Source organism: Schistocerca serialis, chromosome 3 (assembly GCF_023864345.2).
Source record: "Schistocerca serialis cubense isolate TAMUIC-IGC-003099 chromosome 3, iqSchSeri2.2, whole genome shotgun sequence".
NCBI lineage: Eukaryota > Metazoa > Arthropoda > Insecta > Orthoptera > Acrididae > Schistocerca > Schistocerca serialis.
This window is the reverse complement of record NC_064640.1, coordinates 356,959,828-356,972,264: the sequence shown is the minus strand read 5'-3', so window position 1 is coordinate 356,972,264 and position 12,437 is coordinate 356,959,828. Positions and strand designations below refer to the sequence as shown.

The 12,437-nt window shown below is 39.1% G+C and overlaps 1 protein-coding gene across 1 annotated transcript in view; it reads left to right on the top strand.

Annotated features, from left to right (window-relative positions):
* The window catches only part of LOC126470845 (katanin p60 ATPase-containing subunit A-like 1), a 79,622-nt gene that overhangs the window by 15,359 nt on the left and 51,826 nt on the right, over positions 1–12,437 (top strand). The window contains exon 2 of the mRNA XM_050098861.1: positions 7,720–7,874. Within this exon, the coding sequence (XP_049954818.1) occupies positions 7,720–7,874 (155 nt within the window). The remainder of the gene's footprint in view (positions 1–7,719; positions 7,875–12,437) is intronic.

Genomic DNA, 12,437 nt, shown 5'->3' with positions numbered 1-12,437 from the left:
GTCTTTTTATGAATTCATCAAATGTCTCTGAGAACACTATAATGTCACCTAATTCACAAAGACACATCGTCCACGTCAGGTGCCTTAGAAGATTATCTATCATTCGTTCCAAAGTTGCTGGTGCATTACACAGACCAAACGGTATTACCTTAAAGTCATACAGGCCCTCAGGGGTGATGAATGCAGTTTTCTCACGATCAGCCTCATCTACTTCGATTTGCTAGTATCCCGAGTACATGTCCATGGTTGAGAAAAACTTAGCCCCTTTCAGACAATCTGGTGTATCATCAATTCATGGAAGAGGGTAAAGGTCCTTTGTAGTTATTTTATTAAGCTTCCTGTAATGAACACAAAAGCGCCAACTGCTATCTGTCTTCCTGACAGGAACCACTGGTCACGACCATAGGCTCTGCGAAGACTGAATGATGTCATTCTTCATCATTTTCTCTACTTCGTCGCAAATTATTCGACGTTCCGTTGCTGACACACGTTATGCTCTCTGGCTTATTGGTTGATGGTCTCCAGTGCTAATCCAGTGCTTCACTGACGATTTGCCTAATTTGCTCTTCACCTGTGGATTGAAGCATTCAGAGAACTCTTGAAGAATGGTAGTTAGCTTCTTCTGTTGTTCCTTAGTGAGATCTGGTGATAGTCGAGCTAGAAGATTTTGTCTCGTAGTGGTAGCGCGAAAGTAGCGCTAATTTCGCCCACAGACCCGGCCTGGGAAGTTTCTATGACGCTCAGCTGTTCTGCAATTAACAGCTCAGCATTTACTACGCACATGCATCTTGGAAGGATCTGCGGTTCTCGGCGACACTTAACTATCCACAATTCACCGAATCCGTTCTTAAACGAGATGCCAGAGGCTGGGATGACCAAGTTATTCTCCAGTGGTTTGCTTCTCTTACATTCCACTCAAGATCCATTGGTTGATGCATGGCATGACACATGACAGCTACCTTTCTAGTGCTGACTGTAGGAATGATCACTTCATCCAGCACACATAGTCTCCACACACTAGGATGCGCATCTTCCTGTCCAGAGTACCTCATCTCATCTACCATAATCTTTGAGCGACCACAATCTATAATTGCTTGAGAAGCTATCAAAAAGTCCCATCTGAGAATGACGTCATGATTACACTCTTGGAAGACGATGAATTCTAACAGCTGTGTATGGCCACTTATACCCACATGAATGACACATCTTCCTGTAGGTTTTACATATTTCCCATTAGCCTCCTTCAGCAGAGATGTTTTGCTGTCGACGAATACGGTTTTCTGCAACTGGCGATGGTACTTCTCCGAAATGACTGATTATGATGCTCCAGAGTCCACAAGAGCTTGGGCTGGTTGGCCATCCATGAGGACATCGACGTAGTTTCCTATCATTTTCGTAGTGATCGACGGCGGAGGATTTTTCTCTTCGACAGTCTCACCTCCAAGGAAGGTCGCACTCTTTAGTTTTCCAGGTGGCGGCGGCTAGGTGATCGGCTGTAGCTTCTAAACGGCGATGTGGACCTTGATCGGCGTGTTGGGGAGCGTCCTCTCCAGCGGCTAGCTTGCGGCGATGGTGACCTACGTCGTCTGGCGCCCACCTCTTCTTGTTCATCTTCGTCGTCCCGGAGTTGGCGACGGCTAAGATCGTTCTGCTGTCTTTTGGTGTGGGCTCCATCAAATATCCTTTCTCGACAATAACGCATCACATGTCCCGGTCGTCCGCAGTGGAAACATACTGGTCGGTTACCCTGGGTCCTCCAGACATCAGTCTTCCTTGGTACCTAAACAGGTTCCTCATGCGGCATTGTAGAAACGTAACTTCGCCTGGGTCTCGACTTTTTTATTGTTTTAAAGAGAAATGAAGGACGAGAGATTGGGTTCAATGTCCGTTCCACTTCCTCCCTTATGACCTCTTGAACCGTCTCGGTTTTTTGCTCGACGTGCAATCCAAGTGCCTTATGAACTTCCTCTCTCACTATCCGACAACGAACACTTGTTAAATCAGTTTCTTCCTCCATCACAGACATCGATACGACGCTTGGAAGCCGTTCAAACTTCTTGCGTGTAATTCTTTTTTGATGCATTGTCTCGATATACTAGCACCATTTTATCAAGTCGTCTGCTGTCGAAACCTCCTTCAGGAGTAGGGCTTGATACATGTCCTCAGCGACACCCTTCATGAGATGTGCAACCTTATCTTCCTCCTTCATTTGAGGATCCACTATTTTACACAGCTCCAAGACGTCTTGAATGTAGGATGCTGTAGTTTCTCCTGGACGCTGTGCCCTGCACTTTAATTTATCTTCAGCCTTGCACTTCTGTCGTTGTGTGTCGCCAAAATACTCGCGCAGTTCCGCCTGGAATACTTCCCAGCTTGTGAACTTCTCCTCGTTGTTCTCATACCATTGCTTGGCAGTGCCCTCCAAGTAGAAAAATATGTTAGCCAAACACACGGTGTCATCCCATTTGTTAAATTTTACTATAAGCTCGTATACCTTCAACCACTTGTTTGGATCTTGGCCATCGTCACCAGAGAACCCGGAAGGATGTCTCATGTGATGGCACACAGTTGCTGTTATCGTGACGTCATCTTCTTCTTCTGTCTCTAATAGATTGGGATCTATAGAATATGCCTCAAACTCGGGTTTCTCGCCACGTAAATGGCCTGATGGGAGCCACTGTGTCGTCGACAATGTGTGGTATCACAAGTTCCAATACCCAGCGCCTCCACCAGAGTAATGTCACGCAGAGGAAGGTGTTAGGAGATGAATGACGAACACTAACTTTACTTATCGAAGGTTTATTCAGCACTTGCACATACAAGAGCGCGGAGTGAACTGCCTCCAGCCAGAACACATACAGTATATATACTGTTACAGAACATTCCGGTACAATGATTCTTGCCGTTTGTGGATACTTCTAGAATAGCAATGTTTCAGTTCAGGTGAGTTTTGAACTCATGACCCTCCATGCAACAGTCTAGTATTATAACCACTACACTACAGCGGCTGCACTACTCAGCTTCTTCTGCAACAATATTTTGAACAATTAATTCTGATAAAATACAACCTGAATACAAAATTAACTATTTTGTGAAATTGTCCCCTATGTGTATATTACTATCAGGAATGGTATAAGAACAAGTCAATAGTTCCACCTTACTCCATTACTGCTAGTTCCAATATAAATCAGTGTTGAATTTCCCACATAGAAGTGTTGATTTCTTGCATAGCTATAGATGTAAGCAACAACTGTATTTGCATATATCTCTGTGTATAAAGAATTTTATAATAGCTTTCCATTTCTACTCTTTTTTAGTCTCATAACTGCTTTTACACAAATAATCTGACAGTATGTAGCCTCATGTAGAAATTGAAACTAACTCATCTACCTATATCCAATTTTCTGTGGGGCATAGAACACTAATAACACTTAGTTCAGTACTAGTACTTGGTGTTGCCTTTTTCATACTACTGATATCTTATCATACCAGGTCACTTCCACAAACTTTGTAAGTTTATTCAAAATCATTTACTCTCCCCATTACATAGATTTCTGTCACGTCTGGATGTTTCTGAGTCATAATCTCTACGTTGCCACAGGAGGGCCCTGTTTACGGTCCAAGGGCCACTTGAAGCACCAGGCTGAGGCACACTAGAGGTGCCTCTTGTGTAAAATTTGACACAGAGTGTATCATAATTAGTAGCAAAACCAATCCATTTCCATGTTCAGTAGATTTAGGTTTATTTTGACAGGTCTCATGAAGAGCCCAAGGAATTGCAGCTTGGCAGGTAATGTACGTGCAATGGAAGTAGAAGGGAAAGGGGGCATGAAATGTTTCTTGTGTGGAAAAATGGGAGGGGGGGGGGGCAAATGACATATTGTCACTTGTGTGGAAAAATGATCCTTGTCACAGAATTTGGTAGAAAGATGTACCTATTAATTTTCCGGTTTCTTTCAATCAGTGTGGTATACTTGTGTGATATGGTAGTTTTTGTTTGAACTTTTCTGGTCTGTTATAAGCTGAGGTTTGATAGGGTCCCTGAATGTTCATCAAACCAGGAACATATGCTTGCAGACCTGTGAGCATAGCTGCTGCCATCATGAAAGATGGTAGTGTCCATGACATATCACCATGAATATATAGAAGAAGGGAAGATAACTGTTTGGCAAGAATGCTGAAATATACATCCGTAGCCTGAATGAATGGGCTCAAGCCATGGTACAAAAAAATCATCCCTCGAAGATCACAGGACCACCTCCATCCTGACTTACACCCTCAGTGCATTATAGTTTAAATGCCTCATTGAGCCACCAATGCACTCAGCACCTTGTATCATTTGAAAAGAGGAAAAACTATGACTCATCAGGCCACACTATGTGCCTCCATTCCTCTGTGTTGTTTGGCTCATTAAGTAGATTTATGTGCATTTGTGAGTAATGGCCTTTTGTGAGGTACAACCCTACGCTAAATGTCCATTGCACTCCCTTCACAACTTATTGAGATGAAACTGCATTCACTGATGCCATTTCCTGGCAAGTTTGAAACTGATCATCATTGACATCCCTGTTAGTTAAGACCTTATCATGACCATAGTTAAAATGCTGTTACTTGGCTGTGAATAGTACACTATTCCCTGTAAACACATTCGACATTCCACATTGATACACTAACAAACTGGGCAACATCAGTCACAGTGTGGTTATATGCACATCCAAATACAATATCTCCTTTTCCATTCTGTCACATCTCCTTCTCAACCTAGCTTACTGCAGTGATTCGTACAACTGACATCACTTGCCTGAAATGATTTGTCAATGGTGGATGGTCACATGAGTGCCTGCTACTAGTTCTATGTCATCTACAGAATTCCAAAGTGACAATAGGGCTCTTTTATGAGGATAGCTGATATCTTTCCCCACGAGCTGAACTCTTTGTGGACAGAATTATTGATCAATAAAATCAAAATATTGTATGTGCTCTATTTGTAATATACAAGGGTATGATATAAGATATTTTGATATTTGATAAAAAGACATATTGGTCAAGTTTTTTATAATATATTATGCAGTGTTATTTATTTTTTACAGAAATGATTTTACAGATGAATTAAATGTTGGCTTCTTAGTAGTTATATATACTGTCTGACAAAACAGTGAAGCACCCAGAAGACATGGTCGGCTGTCAAACATATAAAACACCAGTGTTTGTGTAAAAGATTATAGTTGCAATTCTTTGTCACAGGTAGAACAGCCACTGTAGTTCATTAGTGCATGAAGCACACTGTAACCCCTCCACATCTGTGCCTGCCATACAAGAACAAGTAATGGATTCCCTGCAATGTTCTGTATCATCCTGCATCATTCAGTAGAGATTAGCAGCAGCCAGACTAGGGAACTACTTTCCCATATGTAGGCTCCCATTAACGCCACAACACAAACAGCAGTGTTCGGAGACGTGCCATGAACATGGAACCTAGACTGCTGATGAAAGATGTCACATTGTATTCTGCAATGAATCATGATTATGCACTAGGCTAGATGATCATCGTCGACAAGCATGGTAGTGACGTGGGAAGATGTCCCATTCTTCCAATGTTTTGAAGAGGCATAGTGGTATTAGTCTTGGCATCATGGTGTGTAGAGCCATCGGGTATGACTTTACATCGTAGCTGGTACTGGTTACAGAACTGTGATGGCAAAATGGTACATAACAGACATCCTGCATTCTCGCATACTACCACTCGTACTACAGTATTGTGGTGCTACTTTTCAACGGAACAATTCTCATCCTTGCATGGAAAGTGCCTCTGTGAAGTCTCTGTGTGATGTTGAGGTATTCCTGTTCTAGCAACATCAAGATTTGTTGTTGATAGAAAATGCTGAGGACCAGCTGAGACATCAACTCTGTCAAAGTGCCAGTATCCAGGATACCAAGGAATGACTTGCCATTGGAGAGGGTACAATGGCTTTATGACACCCTTGACAATTGTATCAGTAAATAAAGCCAGGCAAAAGAGAGTGCAATGTCATACTGATAGGTGGGTCCACTTTACTGTCAACTTCTTTGTAAATTTGCCCCAATCTTGTAATCACTGAAATAATATCACATACCCTCTCAACCCATGAAGTTTCGTTTTGTTCCCTCCTCCCCAACTGGGTGCTTCACTATTTTTGTCAGGCAGTGTATATACATTTTTCTGACACATGGAAATACACAATAATGAGATACTTGTGACCTGTATAACCATTATCTTTTGTGGAAGTCCAGAAAACAGTTCCTTATTGTCTAACATTGTCTTGATGGACAACTCATCTCTGAGAGCTACATAAAAGGTATACAGAAAATTAGTATCGCAGAAACAATTTTAAATAATGCTGCAGAGCAAATATGGAGATAAAAGCCAAAACCTTACCATTTTCAGAAATGTTTCTTGTAGCTCACCTATTTGTTAGCACAAAACAGCTGCAGTATAATTAAAGGAGCCACTCAAGTAACTGTTGCCACCCTCTCCATCTGCTCTGTGTGCCACACAAGCAAATACACTACTCTTCTTTGCATAAAATTCTGTAGGGCTGATTTTATATAAAAACAACTTTTCTTGTGAATGCCTAAGTTAACAAATTTGTAATTCTTAAAGAAAATAGTCACAATGTTTTGGAATAAAATCTATCATAGTAATTTTTTATCCAGATATTTCTCAAAATTATCCACTTTTTGTAGAATTTCTTAAAAGTTCACAGCTTACCCTTTGTAAGATCATTCATAATAAGTATGAAGAGCTGAAACAAATGTTTCCACATTCCCAAGATGTAATTGCTCAAGTGATTCAACAAATTGTCACAGCACTATTTTACAATGTATTGGAAGCTTACAAACTTGTTAAGCACAACCATAGAGGGTTATATCCTGTCATTAATATTCAGTAACTCATATCTGTATGGTACAGTTTATAATATAGTTTTAATGTCGCTAAGTTTGGATTTTTTTTTTTTTTACTAAAAGTAGTTCTGAAGGAGCATACCACCACAGCCACACTTTTGACATGAGCCACTTTTAGTTAAGGGACAGCACCATTTCTTACTTAGTGATTCTTAAACTGCAATGCATCTCCTCCATTACTGGCAGTTCATGAAGCCATACTGTCACATGCTTTCATGTTTTCACTGTGTTTGATGGTTCTTCATTGACTAAGAGTTTGTTACATTGTCCTATGTTTAAATTGACCCTCACACAGTATATCACCTCTTCTAAGATGGTTTAGAAAGCTATTCATTAATGAAAATGTGGTTAAGATGTGTCTGAATTTGGATTACCACAAATTTTGCAATGACTGAAAATGTGGAAAGATAGGAAAGAAGTACCATCAATATTTTCTGAAAGTTTGAATCATAAATGTGCTTCATAATTAATTCTTATAAACAAAAATGCATACCATAACTTCAGTTTCGAGCTAGTTGTCATAGTATTATATTAGTGAATATCTAAATTCATTACACATTTAACAATAAGTCATTACAATTTCACCTAGTAAATTTTTCATTAAGACTTTTGACTTCTTTCATTGTAGCCGATCCAGGAAGTCTCATTCAATGGACCGCACTCCATGCCTGACAAAGCGGTCACATCCTGGAGCAGCAGTGAGCGTGAAAACACAAGAACCTGTATGACGGAGCAATGAGGGACCGCCTTCATTACCATCTGCAATACCTTCACAAGATAGTGATTCTCATGAAACCCCACCAAAAGTGTTCCAGGCTGCCCAGTATGAACAGCATCTTGTAGAGACACTTGAAAAGGATATCATTCATAGAAATCCTAATGTGCAGTGGAACCGTGTTGCTGGGCTGAGCGAAGCAAAAGCAATACTTCAGGTGATGAACAATATTCAGTTACACACTTATTTTAGACAGTAATATTTTGTTGAGTTACATGTTATTACTAACACAACTCAAGAATAATCAAAAATTTCAGCAAAATATGATGAAAGTATTAAAAAACCAGAAGAAGGTGTACATGAGAAATGTTTCTCTACTGCTTGAATAACTTTTTGTATTTAAAATACACTTTGGATGTGTGGTATCAGAAATTATGTTTTATATCTCCTGCTTAATAAAAAGAACAGTTTAATACTAAATCATTGCATCAGACATGAGAGCAAATACCCTCACCTCAGGTGCCCTGGATATTGATTGACATCTGCACTCTTCATGCCACTGGTTAGTGGCTGTCAGGTACTGCATAACACGACCACCATTCTCTTCCTCCTGTGTTCTATATGTAGAGGAAGCATGATGAGACCTATGTGTGTCCTACTGCTTCTTATCTTGCTCATGTGGATTTTCCCTTACAGGTACAAAAACAACAAAGTAAAACAAAATTCCATAACACACCGGTGTTCAAAAGTTTCCTTAACAACTTTCCACAGAAAGAACATCCAAAATTTAACATTCTATGTTATAAATCTTCTGAAAGACTTTAACTTGGACCAGACATGCTATTGGGAGTTACAGTATTCATCTCTAAATTTCATGTATATGCTTTGCCAATGCAGCCTTGCCAGAGCCATACTCATTTTTAATCTCCTGTATATGCTGAATTTTATCAGTAGTATTTCATTGAAATGGGATACGCCATTTCCTGTCTCCATAATTAAGTACATAACATAGTTAGCCTTCCACTACTACTTCATGTAATCATCACTAACTAGCAAGACAATGAATGTTTCTCATGATGATGTGCAATTATGTAGAGACAGCCACAATTTGCCTTTAAAAATAGTACTGAGTGACAGTAAGGCACACAAAAAAATGGAGATTTCCACTTGCTGAGTGGTAAGACATCGTTTCCTCAAACAAAAAGGTTATCAGGAAGATAAACATAATTTTGAGGTTGCTGATATATTGCTTTGGATACTGGAACAAAATAAAAACATAATATTTAAATAAATATCAAATTCAATAAATACTAATGTAAAAAGTGAGTTACACACATAAAATTTAGAGGTATTCAGAAAAGTATCAGTCTATAGAACCAATGTTAGGGAGGACTGGAATAGTAATAGGAAGAAAAAAGAAGAACAGTGTGACAGAGTCAGTGGCGTGAAAGCAGAAGGAGCTAGGCAGATTACATAATATTGTTGAAGTTCAGACAAAGGATAATGTAGGAATGTTGGGTGTTCTATATGGACATTATCCATTTATGTAGAACATTTTGCATCTGTGTAAAAGATCTGTCCTTTAGTTGGAAGTTACAGATGGTATGGGTTCTGAACACGTTGGAGTCTCACAGTTTCATAATCTTGCTACTTTAGGAATCATATCAGTTTAAACATTAATTTTTTTCTTCGGGAATACATATATGTTAATCACACATAAGACGCATAGGAATTTCTGATAGTATTCTAAGCATACTGGTTTAAAAAATCCTTATTTTTTCTTAGATGCAGAATATTCCCATAATTCATAATGAAGAATAGGTTATTGAACTGAAATCACTCATGTATAAAACAATGGAAACACCAGGTTGAAATATCAGCTGTATAAGAAAAGGATAGATTGCTACTCACCATAAAGATGACATGTTGAGCTGGAGACAGGCACAATGAAAATATTATTACACATTTAGATTTTGGCCAAAGCCTTTTTTAATAAGAAAACACACACACATTCATTCACACAAGCAAGCACACCTCACACATACATGACAGCCATCTCTTGCAGCTCAGACTTGTGAATAGTTGCCCCATAATCACAAATACTAATGTATGGTGCTTCACCTGGAAGAGTGACCTTCTCCGTTCTCAACAAACAGATAGATCTCATTTCTTCATGGAATAATAGTAAGCTAGGGAAAATAGACATTTTATACTACTCACAGTTCTGCATGTAATTACTTCAGGCTGATCAGACTACAAAATTTATACTAAAACTAACTTTTTATCAACTGAATATAATGTTGATGTGATCCATACTTCATTCTTGATAACTCATTCGATAATGAATATAGAAAGCTGCTCTTGCTTTCTAGGTGACATGTAAAAACATGATATGTCATATAGCTTAGACTAGTCAGCATAAATTAAATTTTAGTGTTTTTCAACAATATGGCAATAGCAACAGAGAAAAAAATTAAACATTTAGTGTGAAATTATTGTTGCAGATGACAGTCCTCTGAAACTCTTTGGCAGTGACTAAACATTTATCAGTGTTTACAGCAATATGTAGGTAAAGTTCCTATACCTACCAAGTGAGCAGCTCGGTGTATCAGAAAAATCAAAGGACATCATATCCTACATTAACATATTTGTAACAGGATTGCTGTTTATTTAAACATTATCTATCGTCTTACACTGCCAGATTCATACATGTTAGGGAAAACTGTCTTTCATGGTAATTTCTTCATGACACATGCACCATGTAGCATAAATTGATTGTGGTGGATATTATGTAAAAGCTTACCTAGACCTCTGTGAGACCTATGGTCATTTCAGAAAGTAACATAACTACTATGAACTGTGTCAATATTACTGCTAACATTCATGGCTGACACATACATTTTGAACCCTAGCCAGGTATGCGTAGTCTAAATTTGCACTTATTATTAACCACAAATAATGTTAGGAAGTAAATTTATTGGTGCACCAGTATAAAAATCCCAGAGTCTATGAAGAGGATTCTGCAAAATGCTTGGTTAGAAACTTTACAAAATATTTTAACTGCATGTGCCCTTAGAAAAAATACTTTTTTAACCTTTCCTGCACTGTCCCAGGAAATTATGTCACTGAACCATAGTGCAGTACTGAATGAAAGTATGTAAACACAATCTGCAGATTACACAGTGGTAGGGATTTTCAAATGCCAAGCAGACAGATAGGAGCTTTTTGGAGAACTTACCCTTTATGCTGGTTCAACTCAGTTTATTATCCATCTGAATGCTTAGACTTTTACATAGAGTTTCATTTATTGTATTCCCATTGACATCTATTTCTAACCAGTAGCTGTAACATTTTTAACTGATTTCAATTGCATAATATAAGATTTGTAAGATAAAGTAAAATAATGGTAAGAATATCATGGGAGATTGTCAGTTCACCTGCCCAACGAACAACATCCTTGCATAACATGTGTCAGTAGACATCGAGTTATAAACACAATGTTTATGTCTGGCATAGTGGTTAAAAAAAAAATAAGCAGTAATACATTTACAAATGTGTAAAAAAAATCAGAAATTTTAAAATCTTTTGCTGTTCAAAATATCAACCCTGGTGTGCAACCTCAGTTATTAAATTAACAGAATATACACTGAAGCACCAAAGAATATGGTAAAAGTGTGCATGCTCAGGTACAGAGATATGCTAATAGGCAGAATACAGTGCTCTAGTTGGAAACACTTATATAAGACAACAAGTGTCTGGCGCAGTTGTTAGATAGGTTACTGCTGCAACAATGGCAGGTTATCAAGATTTAAGTGACTTTGAATGTGGTTTTGTAGTCAGCAGATGAGCAATGGGACACAGCATCTCCAAGGTAGTGATGAAGTGAGGATTTTACTGTATGACCATTTCACGAGTGTACTGTGAATATCAGGAATCCGGTAGAACATCAAATCTCCAACATTGCTGCGGCCATAAAAAGATCCTTCAAGAACAGGACCAACAATGACTGAAGAGAATTGTTCAGTGTGATAGAAGTGCAATCCTTCTGCACATTGCTGCAGATTTCAATGCTGGGCCATCAACAAGTGTCGGTGTGAACCATTCAATGAAACATCACAACACAAAGCTTTAGGACAGTCAGTACCGACATTGGACTGTTGATGATTGGAAATATGTTGCCTGGTCAGAGAAGTCTCATTTCAAATTATATCAAGCAGATGGACGCCTATGGGTATGGAGACAACCTCAAAAATCCGTGGAACTTGCGTGTCAGCAGGGGACTGCTCAAGCTGGTGGTGGCTCTGTAATGGTATGGGGCATGTACAGTTGGAGTGATATGGGACCCCTGATATGTGTAGATACAACTCTGACAGGTGACATGTACGTAGGCATCCTGTCTGATCACCTGCATCCATTCATGTCCATTGTGCATTCCAACAACACCCAACACATCCAGAATTGATACAGAGTAGCTCCAGGAACATATCTGAGTTCAAACACTTCTGCTGGCCACAAAACTCCCCAGACATGAACATTATTGAGCATATCTGGTATGCCTTGCAACATGCTGTTCAGAAGAGATCTCCACCCCCTTGTACTCTTACAGATTTATGGACAGCCCTGCAGAATTCATGGTGTCAATTCCTTCCAGCACTACTTCAGACATTAGTCAAGTCCACGCCATATTGTGTTGTGGCACTTCTGCATGCTTTTGGGGGGCCTACATGATATTAGACAGGTGAATTGGTTTCTTTGGCTCTTAAGTGTGTTTAGTAGCACT